Source organism: Nicotiana attenuata, unplaced genomic scaffold (genome assembly GCF_001879085.1).
Source record: "Nicotiana attenuata strain UT unplaced genomic scaffold, NIATTr2, whole genome shotgun sequence".
Taxonomy (NCBI): Eukaryota; Viridiplantae; Streptophyta; class Magnoliopsida; order Solanales; family Solanaceae; genus Nicotiana; species Nicotiana attenuata.
The window spans coordinates 140,610-159,524 of NW_017670310.1; the positions used below are offsets into that span (position 1 = coordinate 140,610).

The 18,915-nt window shown below is 33.6% G+C and overlaps 3 protein-coding genes across 3 annotated transcripts; 1 reads left to right on the forward strand and 2 right to left on the reverse strand.

Moving 5' to 3' along the window:
• The first annotated feature begins 2,497 nt into the window (after window positions 1–2,497).
• Window positions 2,498–3,235, forward strand: LOC109237606 (glycine-rich cell wall structural protein-like). Its single transcript, XM_019403926.1, has one exon. The coding sequence runs from the start codon at window positions 2,498–2,500 to the stop codon at window positions 3,233–3,235; it is 738 nt and encodes a 245-aa protein (XP_019259471.1).
• A 1,670-nt stretch (window positions 3,236–4,905) lies between these two features.
• LOC109237612 (vacuolar cation/proton exchanger 2-like) lies at window positions 4,906–11,655 on the reverse strand. Its single transcript, XM_019403931.1, has 11 exons — window positions 11,077–11,655; window positions 10,667–10,734; window positions 10,514–10,542; window positions 9,646–9,842; window positions 9,270–9,482; window positions 8,868–9,002; window positions 6,838–6,954; window positions 6,711–6,764; window positions 6,347–6,463; window positions 6,100–6,193; window positions 4,906–5,424 (listed from the first exon to the last, which is right to left on the reverse strand). The coding sequence occupies exons 1-11, from the start codon at window positions 11,353–11,355 to the stop codon at window positions 5,414–5,416; spliced, it is 1,314 nt and encodes a 437-aa protein (XP_019259476.1). The 5' UTR covers window positions 11,356–11,655; the 3' UTR covers window positions 4,906–5,413.
• Window positions 11,656–12,544: 889 nt separating this feature from the next.
• LOC109237613 (ATP synthase subunit epsilon, mitochondrial) lies at window positions 12,545–17,791 on the reverse strand. Its single transcript, XM_019403932.1, has 2 exons — window positions 17,535–17,791; window positions 12,545–12,927 (listed from the first exon to the last, which is right to left on the reverse strand). Exons 1-2 carry the CDS (start codon window positions 17,716–17,718, stop codon window positions 12,899–12,901), a joined length of 213 nt encoding a protein of 70 aa, XP_019259477.1. The 5' UTR covers window positions 17,719–17,791; the 3' UTR covers window positions 12,545–12,898.
• Window positions 17,792–18,915: the final 1,124 nt, after the last annotated feature.

Sequence of the window (18,915 nt, forward strand, 5' to 3'; positions counted from 1 at the left end):
GTGTTCCGATTTCAATCCGAACCCTTCTAAATTCCGAACTAACCATCCCGTAAGTTGTAAAACAGTTAAAGCACATACGGGGAGTCTTATTTAGGGAAACGGGGATCTAGAAAGAAAAACGACCGGTCAGATCATTACAGCTGCACGTAAACATCAAATCTAGAAGACTAACAAGGCACGTAGTGTAATTAAAGCAGTACAATTATGATACCTACTAATACAAAATTTCTATTATAACATCTTGTTATTAAAAGTATTTGATTTCCCATTCAACAATGTCAAACCAGTTGATGAAGGGTGTAATATTATCTGTGCTGGATAACATTTTAAATTATATGAAAATAATAAATAGTTTACTTACTATTTATTATTTATTCTTTGGCCGAGCATATATTATTGTTTATTTCTATAATAGAAATAAATTGGCATCTTATATAAAATATTTTAGTATGTGATGTAATAAAAAAAAATTATCTTAAGATGATTAATGTTTTAAATGATCAAAAATCGAATGAAGTACTTATTTTAATAGAGAGAAAATGGAATTTGCTTAAATCACATCTATCTATATATTATTAAAAGGAAAGAAAAAAGCCTCATCTTTAAGCCTATTGGCAGCATTAAAATTGGTCACATGTCATATATTAACTAATTAGCTATTAACTAATAACTAATTCAGCCATATGGCATAACCCGAAAAAGCCATATAACTTATTTCTTAATTAATTAATAATAAATAACTAAATCAAAATATTAAAAAAATTAATAAAATATCTATCCATATTTTAAAAAGAATAATATGATCATAAGATGACAAATGTAGATTTTTAGGACAGCTCCAAAAAAGTTGGAGTTTAGTTATTTTATAATTAAAAATGAAAATGAAAAAAATAAAAATAAAAAGGAACTGCCCATTCAAATTGGGGAGTAGTTTCAAGTTAGATTTTTAAAATAAGAAAAAATAAAAAGCTGCCAATTCAAGTAACGAATAAATAAACTTACTCACGAGAAAACGAAAATTTTTAATTGTAAAATTATAGTGATAAAAGTTATTTGAATTTGAGATGAGAAAGTATCTTTTTAATTATAATGAGAAAAATCATGCAAATAAAAAAATATAACTAAAAACATAGTAGATAAAGTCAAAAATAAAAAAATATAGAACAATGAATGAATTTCAAGTAAAAGAGTAATAAATTAATAATCAACTTTCTCATGATTAAGAAATCTATATTATATTAAAGGAGGTAATAAGCAAGGACATTAAATCTAAAGACAAACTAATAAAATTCATATGATAATGCAATTATACTGAGCAACGAATAAAGCAATAACGATAATCGAGGAACATAAGAAGAAAACATGGCATAAAATTATAAAATGATAAAATGTATTAGAATTTCATATCAGAAAACGTTTTAAGTTTTATTGACAAAAATCATACATATGTAAAATATCATGTAAGTTACATCTTAATAGATAAATTCAGAAACAAAAAATATTAGGTAATAAAAGAATATCAAGCAATAAAGCATAATTTTAAACGATAGTTGACTTTAATAATTAAATCTTAAAAATCAAAATTTTAATAAAAAGTCAAAGGAGAAGAAAAACTTAATTTCTTGGCATATAATATAAAAATAACTATTATTTAAACCATTGGTAGATTTATAACTAAAAAGGAAAAAAATAATTTATATTTTTGATGAATTCAAATGAAGATATACAATGGAAAAAACGTTTCAAAAGAAAAGTTCTAAGAGTATAATATATCCTATATCAATATTATATTAAAAAGAGATAATTACAAAAATATTAAGTCAGTAACAAGCTAATAAAACGCCATAATAGCAAATAAAATAATAATAAATATAGCATATTATATAATAAAAAAAGTGAGGAACTGAATAGTTATTCGATGTCAATATGAATCTTTTTCTAATTTCATCTATTTTCTTATTGGGCATGTTTCACTGGATTAAAAAAAATAATAATAATTCACGCAATATGATATAATATGGTCAAACAAATTAGATCACACAACATGATTTATTTTATCCGCACATATACTAGTAATAGATTATATTTTAAAAAATGTTTGCATGACGTCATCCTCTCCTTCAACGACGCGCACACATCTATTAATGTTGCACTCAAACATCAAATCTAGAAGACTAACAAGTGAGACAGTATAATTAAAGCAGTACAATTATGATACCTAGCTAGAAATACAAAATTTTGAGAGCCAAATGAAAATTATTAAGTAATCTTCAACAACTTGTGTAACGTTTCTAATCTTGAACAAGTAGTGTAACGTTCTCTAATAATGTTCAACTACTTACGTAACGTAATCTCTCTGGCATGGGTTTATGATTTGACTTGCTCTCTTTGTCTTTCTTTGTTTTCACATTTGATTCTGTTGAAAGCCATCAAACAATCAGATCTTTTTCATAGCTATAAAAAGGTAGTATGTGTTTGAAATGGTTGAGGAATAAAAATGGTGAAGATGGGCGTTTTAATATTGGTTTTGTGTACATATTTAGTTGGGAGCATTAAAAGTAGGGAATTGGCGGAGAATGATTGCATAGGTGAAGGAGCTAAGACATGTAGGAGGAATGGGATTGATGGTGAAAGTGGTAAAGGTGATGGTAAATGGAGTAGGAAAGATAGAATATCTGATGCACTTTCAAATAGGCAAAGATATGATGATGGACCTCATGGTATAGCAAGATTGTCGGGTCAAAAGTACGGTTATGTGCCTATTGGACCTTTTATAGGCGGAGGACGACGGCCTGTACCACAAATTCCTGGTGGCACTGGAGGACCTGGACTAGGATATGGTGGTATACCTGGCACCATACCTTCTATAGGAGGAGGATTACCTGAAGGACTTGGGCTTGGATATGGTAGTATTCCTTTGATCGAGGGACCCGATGGTGTTCTTCCTGGTATACCATTGTTAGGACCTGACGGTGTACCTTTAATAGGACAAGTACCTGGTCAAGGATATGATGGTGTTCCTGTCGGATATGGCGTTGTTCCTGGTATACCTTTGATAGGAGGAGGACATGGAGGAATTGGTGGAGGAGTAGGAGGTGGTTTTGGAAAGGGAACAAGCGGATGGGGAGGCGGCGCTGGTGGTGGTGGTGGATTTGGAGGCATAGGTGGAGGCTTTGGAGGAGGTGGTGGTGCCGGTGTTGCCGCTTATGTTAACACCAATACTAAGCATCATTGACATGTAATAAACTCAAATTTGGAAATAAAAGATACTTTCTTCTTCTTTAATACTCATGCATGACATATTTTGCCCAACTTCATTTTATTTATTTAACCGTTTTCATTTGAACAATTTACTTTAAATGATAATTTTATGCTTAGACGTTATTTAGTGGTAAAATTATCTCACCGAGTAATCATCACTAGTTACAAATAGCTATAAATGGTTGCCCAACTAGGATTCTCTGTTTTCTCTTTACATTCTGCCCTCCTTCTGTAGGTTAGGAAAGGGCTAGTTTAGTTCACGTAAAAATCCGTTTTTTTTTCCTTTTAAATGGGGTGAAATTTTTGTGCCGGAGACGTTAAAGTTACGGGGGAAGTGCGTGCACAGTTAGTCACTAATTAGAGATGTCTTTATTTTTTAACCACTGCTTAAAATGTATTTACTCTTTAGCCAGGCTTAATAAAATTTTACCCGCCCGGACGAAAATACCCCTGTGCTAGACATGGGTGCCGTGTAAATATTAAGGACATAGTGTCCTAAACTTCATGAATGTTGTGTAAATATTAAGGACAACGCATCCTTTATTTGCACCTTCCGTTAAACTTTAGGACATCATGTCCTTAACTTCATATGTGTACTGTAAATGTTACTTCATGTTACTTATGTGAACTTATTTGACTGGGCACGAAGTTTAAAAAAGAATGAAGACTTTTGGAATTTGTGGTCCTAAACTTAAGAAAGAATGTCTAATTGTTGTCAGTTTTGAGTAAATCTTTAAACACCATCCTTGTACCCTTTCCACCTACTTTCATACCATATCAAATGCCTAAAAATGCTTCCATATTATTTCCAGAATAAAATGATTCCATACCAAAAGAACCTTAGGTCTAGGAAGTAAGCGTTTTAGCAAACAATACACATACACAATTGTCAGTACTTTAAGGCCCCGTTTGGTCATAAATTTTGTCAAAATAAATTTGAGATTTATTTTCAAAATTCATGTTTGGCCATAAATTTTGCTCATATTTTGGCCAAATCCCAAATCAAAATTTTCAAATTCCAAAATCAGCTATTGAGCTGAATTTGGGCCAAAATCCTAAAACTTGGGAATTATATACATGTTTTTTCAAAATAAAGTTGGAAAATATGTTTTGAAAACGTATGTCCAAACACATTTTCATCTTCAAACCAAACTTCACCCAAATCAGATTTTTCAAAATAAATTTGGGATCTATGGCCAAACGCTAGCTAAGTTTTTTAACTAAAAGCCCGTTTGGACATAAAAAAAATTGCACTTTTTTTCGAAATCAGTGTTTAGTCATAAAATTTCCAATTTTTACTTGAAGATGCATTTTGGAATTTTTTGAAAATTTGAAAACTCCAAAAAGCTATTTTCAAAATTCACTCAAATCACTCACAAAACTTCAAAAACAACCCAAATTATATTCATGTCCAAACACAACTCTAATTTTCAAATACCATTTTCATTTGAATTTTTTTTTCACTTTTTTCTGGAATTTTACAATTCTTATGTCCAAACGCCCACTAAATAAACGTTTTAGCAAAATGCAACCTCATACATAGTCAAGGTTTTAAGTTTTAACTAAGTAAACTTTATAGCCAACACCTCGTCTTTAGCCAGAAGAGCACAAATCCGTGCAGTTAACCAATACTATGCAAAAGACTGAATAATCCAGTGACAAGCATGCCTTGCTACAATACATTAAAGCTGTGTAAGAATTTTTTCCAAGGATCCATTACAACAATTACATCTCAACCCCAATCTGGGGGTCACTATGGATATATATAAATAAAGTACAACATTTATATCTCCTAAATCTTATATTTGGAAGAAAAATTGTTCTACTGCGCCCACCCTTCTATAATTTCTCACCAAGTGGAAGAATATAAAATCAGCTTGGATATACAGCAGGGAAGAAGCCGAAACTGTTTGTTTGCTAAAGAAAATGATACAACATGGATAAACGTCGAATAAGAAGCCAACAGTTCACCCCAACCATTGAGTTTTCCATTGTAAAAGAACCCATCTACCACTTCACCACGACAATCTGCACTGCAGATTTAGCCAACACTTGGGCAGAGTGCAGTTTGTTAGGCTCATCACTTTTGATTCATCGCCAGTAGTCGAAGAGTTCATTTGCTGAGGCATGAGTATCACCGCTGAGACTATACTTATTCCCCTTCTGCACCACGCCCATGCAAGAAATGTTAATGGCCAATTTTTTGTGATCCAAAATTTGTGGGGGTTGGGGAAGGAGGGAAAACAAACAGGATATTTAACACATCACAACCTCAATTCAGCAGTGTATCAAAATAAGCAGTTAGTACTTGAAAGCTCAAAGCAAAGTCTAGATATGCAGCTAGAGGAAGTGGGCTTGTAATAGGGGGATCTGCCAACAAACAGAACTAATCTAAGAACTGTAAAAGAGTAATTTTGGCAACTATTAAGTAGTGAGCTTGCATAAATGTGGCTATGGAATTTATTGCAAAGACTTATGTTTAGGTTACATATTACAGTTAGCGGGTGAAACTTTTGTTGGAAAGGATTGTGTTCAATGGTGACAAAGAGAACACTTGGAGGAGCAGATTCAAACCAGAAAGGACACTGAAACTTTGAAGAGATGGAAAATACGGAGATGTTATTCTAGTCTATTCGTATTTTTGGTGCAAAACATCATATTGCATTATGTGGTTAGCAGAATTTAATTTTTTTGGACATTGGTTTGCATCTAATTTACTCTATTTTCGACAAATAACACCAACTTGGTGTCTTGAAGTCTTTAACAAAACTACTGTCTAATCAAAAAAAAAAAAAAATATATGCTCAGACTTTAGAAGGAAAGAATGTACAAACTGACCTTTTGATGGATCAACATGTACAAAGAAACTGGCTGCAACAATGAGATAGCATAGAATAAGCATCAATCCCTTAAAATAGTTTGATGTTCCTTCCTGCATATTGCAAAGTAACAATTAGAGTTAGTAGCAATCCTTTAATGGCTGAGTAGTATAGGATAGGGAGCATGCTGGACAACATCATCTATTTTATTCAATTGTCCAATTGGTGTGGGGTGGGGGTGGCAGCAGAAGGGTTAGATGACAAACCTGCAGCATAAACGCCACGACTAGCACTGTGATAAAGAGTGTAGCAGTCTCAAACAATTGGAAGTTCAAGTCCATTGGTTTTCCCATGAACCAACCAACAACAACACAAAATGGAATCTGCATTATCAAAAGCATGAGATCTACAGCTAAGCAACTTGATTTACATGCTCTATTATAAATTTTGAATAACTACAAACTGACTGCACTAAATGTACACCACACAAACAAACAAACAAACAAATCCAGTATGTTCTCAGGACTGCCTGTATGAATTAAAATTAAAAAGTAAAAAATAAAATATTTGTCATCGGATATTTTCCAAACTTAATTCAGATGATTCTTGTATCACATTTTAATGTCTTACCACAAACATTGATATCTGAGTTGATGACCCAATTGCAACACCAAGTGTAATATCCTGCAAACAATACCCCGTTAGCAACCTATTCTGGAGCAAATGAGATAGTGAATATGGTTTTTCAAGAACTTACAAGCTTATCTTTCATTGCAAACATGATTGCACTTGCATGTTCTGCAGCATTTCCAACAATTGGAAGCAGGATGACACTAATAAAAGACACCGGCATGTTCATTGAGTCAGATGCTCCCTGAAATCAAGTTAGCAATATGAACAAATTATGATGAAGAACATACAGAAAATCAAAAATCAAAAGAACTTAAACAAAATTTTTAATGTTCAGATATATGCGTGAAGCTTGAATTTACCAAAATGTAGGTGCCTGTATCACTTAATCTAATGGTGATTGAAGTCAATGGTATAACCATGAAATTGCATATGATATTGTCAATCGGATATATGGAATTGGGGAAATATTACAAGATGAAAGATTGAAATTGATTAACAAATAAAATGGGAAAAAAATTGCTTCCAGCAAGATCTCTACCAACGAAGACAAATATATTCCACTATAACGATCAACAGTTAAAAGTTGCAACTCAGCCAGAACCCAAAGTGATTATTTAGGAAAAAGAAGAAGATCAGCGTGTGAGCCAAGTACCCTCATATAACCTAAACGAGACACTTAAAATCAATACCATTTGCTCTGAAGGGGGCAAGTCACAACACAAGCAAATTCTTCTTGGCCAAACGCTGCAGGGAATTCTTAACTAACTCAAAGAATCTTTATTACTTGCTGGCTAATAATACACCACGTATGATACACATTTACAAGGGAAGAAAATGTTAGACTATCCTCTGAAATTTCACTCGATTATCAAAATTACTTTAACATCGAGGTTATATTAGCCATCTCAGAAGATAATTGTCAAACTTGCTGGTTAATATAATACACAGTTAGTGAAGCTTATGAGAAGAAAACGTGTATATTTTTCATGTTTCCCAAGGAAAGCAGAAGTGCCCTATAGTCTTTTCAATTCACTGATCAAACATACAGCCCCATCAGTTTGAAATCCTTTTCAAGCACTTCGTCAAATGACAATACCAAACATATTCTTCTGGCGAATGGCCTGATGGCAGGTCAGGAAACTGATCTCCAATCTAAAGTTATGCTGCAGTGGCATTCATAAAGTTACATTCCCAAAATTTTAGTCAATTTTAAATCATTGATCAGTCTACATATTGCAGATGGCCACATAGTGTTCGGTGTGGTCAGCTAATCCATGCAGATACATTTGTATTGTCTCACTATACATATTGGATGTAATTTCACCTGAGACAGAAATGAGGCAACACTAACTCGGAAAACAATAAGTACTCTCTTAGAAACAGATTGAATGACCAAATTCTACTTCCAACAGTCGGGAAAATATAATGTTTGACCAAATGCTTCATCAGATTCTTTTTAAAATTTTCCAAGTGAGAAAATTACCAGGAAGTATATTCATATAATTCATAAATTACTAAAATCCTTTCTTTTATTAATCAGGTAACCATAATTTTCTAAGGTCTTATCTTTAAAAGGGAAATTAATCACCTTGCAACTTCACATTTCACTCACCTTTTCCATAAAGATATGGTGAAAGACATTAAAAAATATAACATTCAATAGTTTATGGTGGGGTGTCAGAATAGCTCGTAGCGCATGAAGCCTTAATTACAACATCTTGTGTAACTAACAATTGTTGTGCATTTTGAACCTCATAGTGAACCTTAAACTGTGCCATCACTACATAACACAGTGGTCATCATTGCAGGGCTCCAACAAGTTATTTCAAGGCACACGAAAGAGAGGAAAACACACCACAAAGGCTCCAAAGACCATGCAGAGTGAAAATCAAACAAGGATCATTATGCTGGCCAAGTATAGTTCATGAAAGCTTCAGTTACTTAAATCAACAAAGCATTGATTAATTAACACAACAGGAAAAAAGATAAGGGGAAAGTACGATAGTCACTATCTCAATTATCTAAAGTCAGCAGGTTATCACGCAGAAAATTAGCAACTAACTTACCAAAAAATGATAGCATTTTCAATACAGCAGTGAAAAAGTGCCTACAACCAAAAAAGTCAATAAAATAAAAGAAGAAAAGAAAGGTCACCTGGATAGCATCAACGAGATACCCAGATAGCACAGATATCCATATTGTCAAAATAGCAAGCCACCCTATAGCTTCCCATTGTGTTATCTCAGGGGCCTCTTCTTCATCAGAATCTTCGGCATTATTTTCTCTATCCTGTTCACATATTAGAGAATTAGATCAAACTAATGTATCCTGCAGCAACACGAGTTGATATGTCACATTATCATAGTACGAGTTCTTGGTACAAGGTTATTTGGGAACAAAAAACTGAAATTTTCTGCAAACCTTACTCCTCCATAACAGGCCTCTGATTACTAAATAGGAAAACATAGTTGTCAACAGCTAATGCCGCAGACTACCTTAGAGAAATCGTACAAGCTGAATAATCAGAAATAAATTCCAAGATTTTCAGCAATTTACCTCATTGATAGGACTATATAGATTTTGTTGACTCTTGAGCTGAAAAAATAGGTAACTTGCATATGCTATCAGCATTATGCAACTGCTAAACCTTGAAAGAGCCAGCTCTGACTTCCCAAAATGCACTTCTGTGTGCGTGAAATGAAGTACAGCCGGAAACAATATGCCCATGACTGCCATCAATAACAATCCTGAATTCACGATAGCAGTTGCCTGCAATGTAATAATTATCATTAATATTAGCATATAACATTAGTGAGAGCACATTATAGCTGAGATAATACGAAATTACAGTGAAGCATCACATTCACAAAAGACAAAAGTGTTAACTTCATTGGACATTTCGTGATGACACGGTTGATCAGAAGATAATCACCTTACTGAAAACCTGGACTTTCTGATGATGAACAATCCCACCACAGAAGAAAGCACATCCAAGCACCAAGAGCATATTTGACAAAATAGAACCCAGCAAGGATTGTTTAACGACCCTCATCATTCCATTATTCAATGCATATAATGAGATTATCATTTCAGTCGCATTGCCAAATGTAGCATTCAGAAGGCCCCCAACTATACATCAGAAAACAGAAAAGGTCATCCCAATAATCAAAAGAAATGTGCTAGGTCTGTAAACAAATGCACGACTTAAAACTTCCATCAAAGGCAAGCAGAAGAGCAGAAGTACACAAAGAGTATATAACCATTAAAATAGTAGCAAGAAAATCATATCTAGTGATTCGAGTCAAGGAGGATGAAATCCAAAAATTTACTTCAAGGGGTTTCTAGTTCCTCAAGTGGTAATGTGGAACCCACTCCAAGAAAAAATACTTGACTGATTCAATTGTTGCACATCTCAAATTCAACTAATCTTTCCTCATTACTCAATCCCTCGGTAAAAACCAAACTTAACTCACATTTTCAAGTTACTCTGTGGCGGAATTGATATTCAACTTAAACATTGAGATTCCTGCTTAATGACGGTGGTGTCGGGCCAGCTTGCGCGCACCTCGACTATTCCACCGAGTATCTACTGCCTCCCACTAGCAGAGATACCACGTAACTCCGCCATGAAGGTTTAGGTAGATGGAAAGAAATCGCCTAGTAGCTTTTTTATTGAGATTATGCAAGCAATTTGAGAAGCTTCTCTCAATAATTCACTCAAAAGGAAAAAGTTCAAAACTTATTCCTCAAAAACAAAAACAAACAACATATGGTAAAACAACCAATAAACAAATGTGTACCTGTAGGCCCAGTAAAAAATGCAAGCTGCCTACAACAACAACAACATACCCAGTATTATTCAACATTGTATGAAGAAAATTAAGGAATTCAATGAGTGTAAAAGAATTTAGTAGCTAAGGAGAAGTAAAATAACTTGAAGAGCATAAACATACTCAGTTGCATAGCCCAAACGCTCAGCTAAGGGTGTAATCCCCACTAAACTGAAGAAAAAGACCCATTCCTGAAATATCGAAATGAATCCAAGATAAATAAATAAAGCAACTAAATTTTTTAAAAAAAAATAATTGAAATGGAAAACAAACATAGACTAATATAGAATATATGGTAAGTAACCTGCTATATTATACTGATAGTGTGAAAAATCTACTCTAGTGTCAGTGTATAAATCATTTGTGTTTAATTTCTAAGGACTAGCGATTTGAAAATTATTTATACAATCAAGTCACTTTAAAGGTAATTGCAAGTACTATTGATTAGTAATACAGAAAAAAATCTGCTATAACAGACTACCATAGCTAAAAACAAAGATATATGGCAAAAGTTAAAGTTGGAGACTTTATACATGTTTTTTTGTAACATAGTGTAGCAGTATAGCCAGAGGTCCAAAAGGAAGCAAAATATTGATCTTTGCTTTAAGTATAACAATGTATATACTCCTCATAAAGCTGATCTGATCCATCTTCCTTAAAACTCTCGAATATGAGTAGAAACTTCTAGGTGACGCCATATGAGCTGCTGCCTCAAAATGTAGAGTTTCTGTCTTGTTTATAGCATTATGAGATGAACTAAAAGGGATCTCCTCATCAGATTCAAGGTCTACCTTCTCCCCTATAGATCCCATCTCAACACTTTTGTCAGTTGAAAATAGTGAATCAGCCAATTGAATACACTGATTTGAATGCGCAAACTCAGTAAATTACAGAAATTAGAATCGAAATTAGTAGTATCAAATTAGGAGAAAAAGGAAACAGAAAAGAAGGCACTATTTGTGTATATATGTAGATATTATACATAGAAAAATCCGTCCCTGTCCCTGAAACGTGAAGAAGCCGGCGACAGGGAGGAAGACGAAGGTTCTGCGAAGTAGTCTCTGCCTAATAATTTTATTTTTTATTTTTATTTTTGTAGTAATGGAGCACTAATGATAGTATAATAATTTTCTTTTTCCAATATAAGTAGGATGATAAGATAAGGTAGTGATACAATTGTTTTTTCTTTCTGACGTTGAAATTGGATATTTGGGAATTTTTAATTCCTCCAATGTTATGTCATTCTCATTTCCAACTTGAATATCTTTTTTTCCTTTTTTTTAAAAATAATTTACATTATTTTAAAAGTAATAAAAGGATTTTTTAAGAAGGAATTCGTAAGATTTTTTCCTTTTTCTCTGTACTCCCCATCCACTCATTTCTCTTTTACATCCTTCTTGATTTGATGTAAATGTTCAATTAAAGTGTAACTTTTTACCGAAATAGATGTATTCTACCCGTTGGCAATTAAAGTAAATGTTATTCTACCCAACTGGGCTGCGAATGCCTGTTGCTCTCTTGTTTCAGTAAATTTTTCCCATCTTACATATTCTTACTTTTATAAGCACAAAAAAAAGTTAAATTGACTACAATCTCAAGCTGCGTCTGTGTTTTGCTTAGCCGTTGTGACTTGAGGATGGAAGAAATTGATCATCTAATTTCCTGACTGGTTTTGCCTTTTCATCTTTCTCTAAATAATCAATTTTAAAGAGAGAAAATTGATCGTTTAAGAAGCAGCTTGCATCATAATTTCCTGTAAATTAAGCCATTTCGCCTTCTTTTTACCTTGTAAAATGCATGCTTATGTTTTACTCATTGCAAGTTGTTTCCTTGACCATGGAGGTCTGTTCCCTCTCATATTTTCCAATGCATCTCGATTCCATTTTAAAAATAAGAGAAGAAAGTAAGGAATAGTTAAACACAAAGTTTGACTGCAAGCAAAGAAGAGAAGAAACAGTTCCTGTAGCTCCTCAATTCAGCACAAATTTCAACAGCACAGCAAGAAGAATAATCATGCTTCATTTTGCATTAGCCTAGGCAATGTGATATGAGTTTAAGCCAGTCACTTCAGTGAAAAGAAAAAACCACCACTTGCCATGCTCGACAAAGGCTCAAAATTTCTAAATCTGACAGAGGCTTTTAACACAGTATAGTAGCCATAAATTATTGCTAATCAACGGAATCACTTGCCAATTTTCATCCAGCAAGCGTAGGACGAAATTCTAGGCGCTATGTTATTAGAAGATTAATAGTTAATGCAAGCTCCAGGAGACGAGCACTACATGGTTTCAAGGCCATGGCAGTACAAAAAAATTATATAATATAAGAAACAAAGCCCAAGATCCACCCTCGGTCTCATTCTTCAGGAGTATCTGAACGGATGGCTGTTAAAAAGACCAGCAGAAGTATATGTTAGAATACCAAACAAGAAGAAGATGCAGCTTGTGTCATAAAAATAAGACTCAAATTTAAGCAAATAACAAATGAACAGAGAGCCAATCCTATCCTCTATGCCCTACACTTTTTGGCTATAAAAGGACAAAAATCAGACAGCAATCTTGTAGAAACATGAACCTAAAAAAAAAAAATTCACCAACGAAAAAGAAGAAAAGTATAATGACAAGGCGATACAGGTAGATCTTGCAGGTGTGGTTCTCCTCATATTCTTAATAAATCGTTATCTTAAATCCAAAAAAATACAACGATAGGATACAAACATGTATCCCCACAATCAGTGGCGGAGGCAGGATCCCCACGAAGGGGGTTCAAAAAAATTTTTTGTAGCTAGTGGGAATTGAACCCATAACCTTATGTAGATTTTGAACACCCTTGACCACTAAACTACACTTTTGGATTCTGTTAAGGGTGTTCAAAACTTAATATATAGAGGTAAAACACAGATTTTGCCATATATATACAGTGTAATTTTTCGGCGAAGAGTGTTCGGGTGAACACCCTTGCGCCCCCCTAAATCCGCCCCTGCCCACAATGACGAAACCAGGAACTTCGCTACGGTTTTCAATCTTTGATGAAACAAAAACAAAAATTTATTTTGTTGAATAGGTGTATCGAAAATTTTAAATCAAACTACGTAATATTTATCTATATTATAAAAACACTTGTAGTAGACCTAACAATTGTTTAAATCAAAACTAACATGAAGAAGTCAATAAAAGAAATTGTACTAGTGAAAGCATGTCTCAAATATATTATTGCAATTGTAAATGTTTTTATAATTTATATTAGACTCAGAAATAGTTCACAATACTTTTGTTTCTACATAAGGCACTACACGACTGCCATAAAATTCATCCATTTGATTCCGCTAGTCATTCTTGATAAATGTCACTACCGAAAAAGCTTTTTCAACGATTTCGATGGCAACTAACAGAAGCAAACCAAGTTTCACTAAGAGAAAACAAGAGGATATTTAAAAAGCTTCTTTGTAACAACTAGTTTTCTTGAAAAATCATCAAATCCATCTAAAATATAGAACCTTTTATCAATATCACAAACATCAACAACGCAATAAGCAAGCTGACTCTCAAGCAACTATGATAAATTCCTCGATCATCGAGATATAATTCAACCGTTCTCACTATCTTCTTAATAGTCAAGTTAGAAAATGAATCTATTGGATTCAAGTAAGCTACTCTATGAAACAAATCACTTATCACCTAATTAAATTCTTGAAGTTGCCAATTTTATAGAACACTTGCACAACATAATAATGTGAAGTAGTATGATCAACAACTTTAGGCTGTGATCTTCATCGACATAGAACTCATCAAAATTAGGCATCAGATGTCATGATTGATACGAAATGTAACCTTATATTTAAGTAAGTCTGATCTATTATCTGTTGATGTTTGCAACCTTATCTTTACTATTTTAACAAGTATCGTGATATTTGAATCTTGCTTCATCTGTCATTATATTCAACAAAAAAGCAACCTCAAATTTTGAACTTCCAAGATATCCCGATACTTTAGCTCTTTTATCTAAAAGTATTTCATATTCAACACGAGTATCAAGTACATCAACCATATAGCCAAACATACAAATAAAAATTTCAAACGACTTGTAGTGAGATCCCCAACAACTATAATGGCTCTAACAAGACTGAGTTCTTAATTCAAGTTTCTATCGACTTCTAGCTCACTCATATCTGATGTCTCTTGAATTTTTTTTAAGACCAGAGAAATGCATCCACACATTTAAACAAAGCTTTCAACACATTCAAGGTATTCGAAATCGATATATAATATCTCTAACTTGAACACACTTTTTAAAAACTGCAACAACAGTTAATTGAAGTTGATGAGCAAAAAAATGAATAGAATGGTCGATCTATTATTTGTACAATCAACATTTTACGAACATTAATATTACTTTGCTTGCTCAACATAACATTCTCTACATAAATAAGATAAACTTAAAAATTGATTAAAACTATATCAACAATTGCTTTAATTATCGATAATCACTAATATCTTGAATATGAACAAACCTTTCCATCACAAATCTTTTTTATCAATATATTTCAAAACAACTTGCTCTTTGCAGTAACATGTCTAAAGATTCATCAACTATTAGAGAAAATAGTCACCATTTGGATCCTCTATTATAGCTTTAGTTGATTCTATTTTACATGCGGTCACAATTTCATTTCAAATACCTAGAGTTGTTCTTTGGAGCCATGATTGTGGAATGTGAATCCTCGCTGCTAGAAAAGTCTAACAACACCACTTGAAGTATTAAAATAAAGCCGATATTCATACTTAATCAGATCGCCTTTCATATGCAGCATGGATTGACTATTATTGCCATAATAGATCTTCACAATTTTTTTGTTTGATTATGAACGCTATGCAACGTTTATAAAGAAAATGTGAAAATCTGATGCAACAACAGTAGTCGATTCATGTGGCATTTGACATGCAATATGGTCAAGTTAAACATGAACATTGATATCATGACAAAAGTAAATCGTCATTGAACGAGGGTAATTTATTGATTCATGATACGCGAATAGATGTGATAAAACTGAACATGTGTTGGAAAATGCTCCAAAACACAATAAGATGACTTCTCCAAATATTTCAAAAAGAAATTGTGATAGCATGTAGCTAAAAACAATTTAGGCTATAACAGAGGATCTAAATGGGCGACTATTTTGATGATTTTGTTGATGATTTCTTAGACGAGTCACGTAAAAAGCAATTGGCTATTGTTTTGCGATATGCTGATAAAAGAAGATTTGCAAGTTTATTGAAGTTGTTATTTTCAAGATACTAATGCTTTATCTCTAAAGAAAGCAATTGTTGATATACTTGTAATCATTATTTGAGTTTATCTTATGTACGTAGACAATGTTATACTGCGGAAAACATTATGCAAAGTGGTCTCAGTGGTCATAAAATGTTGATCGAACAAGAAAGTAGAATGGTTAATTTTATTCATTATTTTGCTTATCAACTAACACTAACTCTTGTTGCAGTTTCTAAAAAGTGTGTTCTAGTGGAGAACTAGTATTATTGATTTCAAATACTTTGAATGTGTTGCAAACTTCTCATGAACTTCAAAAATCTCACAAAAAAAACTCTAAAAGGCATTAGATATAGGTGAGCTAGAAACTAATAGAGGCATGAACAAAGAATTTGATCTTATTAAAGCCAATGGTTATTTCGTTTCGAAACCTATTTATAACTCTAATTCTACTATTGATGTACTTGATACTCTTGTCTAAAATGCAAGTACTTTAGATGAAAGAGCTAAGGCATCAAAATATTTTGGACATTGTAAAAATGTAAGCTTACTTTCTTGCTGCATTTTAATAACAGAAAACAGATATATGGTGAGTCACATATGAGCTTAATGTATCCCGAGCAAGGACCAAATTATTGCAAATTTCATGATACTAATTAAAGTAGCAAAGAAAAACTGCAAGCATTAAGTAATAATGGATAGGGTTCAGTTGTTGATAAGGTATATAGATTTTATATGAAGCAACACATTTCTATACTTAATTTTGATGAGCTCTATGTTGACTCTGAAAGATCATGATGCAAAGTCGTTGATAATACTACTTTACATTATTATTCTATGAAGCATGACTATCCTAGTGAATCAACTTCCTAATTACACATGAAATTGATAAAAGGTTATCCAATTTAGATGGACTTGGTGATCTTTCAAGAAAACTAGTAGTGACAAATAAGCATTTCACTTGTCCTCTCGCTTTCAGCTTAATGAAACTTGATTGCTTGTAACAATTGTTACTACAACCGTTGAAAGAGCTTTTTCAACAACAAAATTTATCAAGCCTCTAAAGATGTTTAAGCTCAAAAGCTAAAAGCACGTATAAGCAATCATTGGCATAGTCCAACTTCCACATAAAAAGTAACGCCAAACATTTAGTCGACGAAATTAATGACCTAACTTCCATATCATACAGTAAGGACACCTATTGCATTATCTAACTGATGCTATGGAGGGAGTGTAGAGGATACAAATCCACCAAAGTTCTTTTTTATTGGAATTCAGAATTTAAACTTTGATTCGAGTTCGGGATTCCATTATAGTTCAATTGATTTACATGGTCCAAAATCTATTCTTGTACTTATTTAGTGAATTTTTTAACACATACAAGGTATGATCCAAAGCTACTAGATTCGTGAGAACCCATAACTTACACACTATACCCGCCCTTGTTGAGTGAGATTGTTAGAGCACTCTCAGAACTCTACCCTAGCAGAGTTAACAATACCAAAAAGATCCACAAAATTCAACAGACACACACACAGCCCAAAAAATCCCATCAGCCAGTCAGAAGTCCAACCTTTTTCCATTCTAATACCCATCGAAATAAGCAAATTTGAACGAGTTATTGGAATATTATCTTACAATCGAATCAGCGGAAAGATCTATACTTTCATGCAGCAACCAACGTTATTAATCGATAAAAGGGAAGAAGATTGGGAATGCTTACTGGGTTTTTGAGGTTTGCCATCGACCCATTTGGAGACGGAGTAATGGACCTTCTCACGGGTCAAGGCTTCGGACTTGTAAGGCTCCTTAAGGCAGTTCCTAACCAGATTAGCGCACAGGTTTGAGTATGTTATGTAAGTCATCCCCGCTGACCTCCAGAATGGTGCTGCTGCGTTCGACGCCATTTTTCCTCCGCCGCTCTCTTCTTCCTTGATCGTTCGTGCTCCTTTTTACTGACAAGGTATTTACATCTTGGTCGCACGACTATTATAAAGATGTATTCCCATACTAATTTTCTTTGCATTTTGCACCCTAAGGAATATGTGTCATTTCTTAATTGGCACATTATATTTTTTTTCTTTTACAATACAATTTGCTCAAGGGGTGTCAATTTAAGGGGCATTTGCATTTATACTCGTTTTTTGTGCCACATTTTAACCTGTGCCCGCTTTGCAAAAAAAATTGCAAGCGTACCCGCTTTTTCACATAACTTCAGCATGCGGGGGTGAAGTAGCAAAGGCAATAACACAAAACTTCAGCATTTTAGTAGCCGGGCCTGAAGTTCAGCTCTAGAGCTGAAGTTTTTGTTTTGTAACTCGCGAAGTTTTATTTTATAAGTTTTTGTTTAGTAACCGAAAACTTCAGCTCTAGTGCTGAAGTTTGCCAGTTATAAAATAAATTTTATTTTATAAGTTTTTGTTTAGTAACCGGGAAACTTCAGCTCTAGAGCTGAAGTTTGCCAGTTATAAAATAAAAACTTCAGCTCCGGAAACTTCAGCTCTAGAGCTGAAGTTTTTGTCTTTGTAACCGGAAAACTTCAGCTATAGAGCTGAAGTTATTTAGTTCATTGTATGTTTACTACCCCAAATAACATTCTTTTCACATAAACTTCAGCTATAGTTCTATTTAATTACTACTAATTATTTTTCCACAAACTACAGAACCTTCAATTTACTACATTATCAACAACTGTAGTATTCTACACAAGGCAAAGAAGAAAGAAGAAGATGCATTCTGTGAAGGAGAAAGTAAGCAACGCAGTGGAGAAAGCAGCAGCAAGGACAAAGGAAGAGGTAAGCAACGCAGCGGAGAAAGGGAGCTGAAGTTTTTTAAAAAGTGAGTACAAGTTAAAAGTTTTTAAGAAAATGGGTATAGGTTAAATGGGGGCGACCAAATAGGACGCCCCGTGCAATTTCTACTCAATTTAAGCCTAAACCCATGGGGGCATTTGCATCTATACCCGCTTTTTGTGTTACATTTTAACTTGTGCCCGCTTTGCAAAAAAAATTGCAAGCGTACCCGCTTTTTCGCATAACTTCAGCACACGGGGCTGAAGTAGCAAAGGCAATCACGCAAAACTTCAGCATTCTAGTAGCCGGGCC

Coding starts and splice junctions, on each gene's coding strand:
- LOC109237612 (XM_019403931.1), bottom strand. CDS start 11,355: ATGGGATCTATAGGGGAGAAGGTAGACCTTGAATCTGATGAGGAGATC. Junction 9,003..9,269: donor TATATAGTCCTATCAATGAG/GTAAATTGCTGA, acceptor ATATGTGAACAG/GATAGAGAAAATAATGCCGA. Junction 6,765..6,837: donor TTGCAATGAAAGATAAGCTT/GTAAGTTCTTGA, acceptor TATTGTTTGCAG/GATATTACACTTGGTGTTGC.
- LOC109237613 (XM_019403932.1), bottom strand. CDS start 17,718: ATGGCGTCGAACGCAGCAGCACCATTCTGGAGGTCAGCGGGGATGACT. Junction 12,928..17,534: donor TGGCAAACCTCAAAAACCCA/GTAAGCATTCCC, acceptor TCTTTTTAACAG/CCATCCGTTCAGATACTCCT.
- LOC109237606 (XM_019403926.1), top strand. CDS start 2,498: ATGGTGAAGATGGGCGTTTTAATATTGGTTTTGTGTACATATTTAGTT.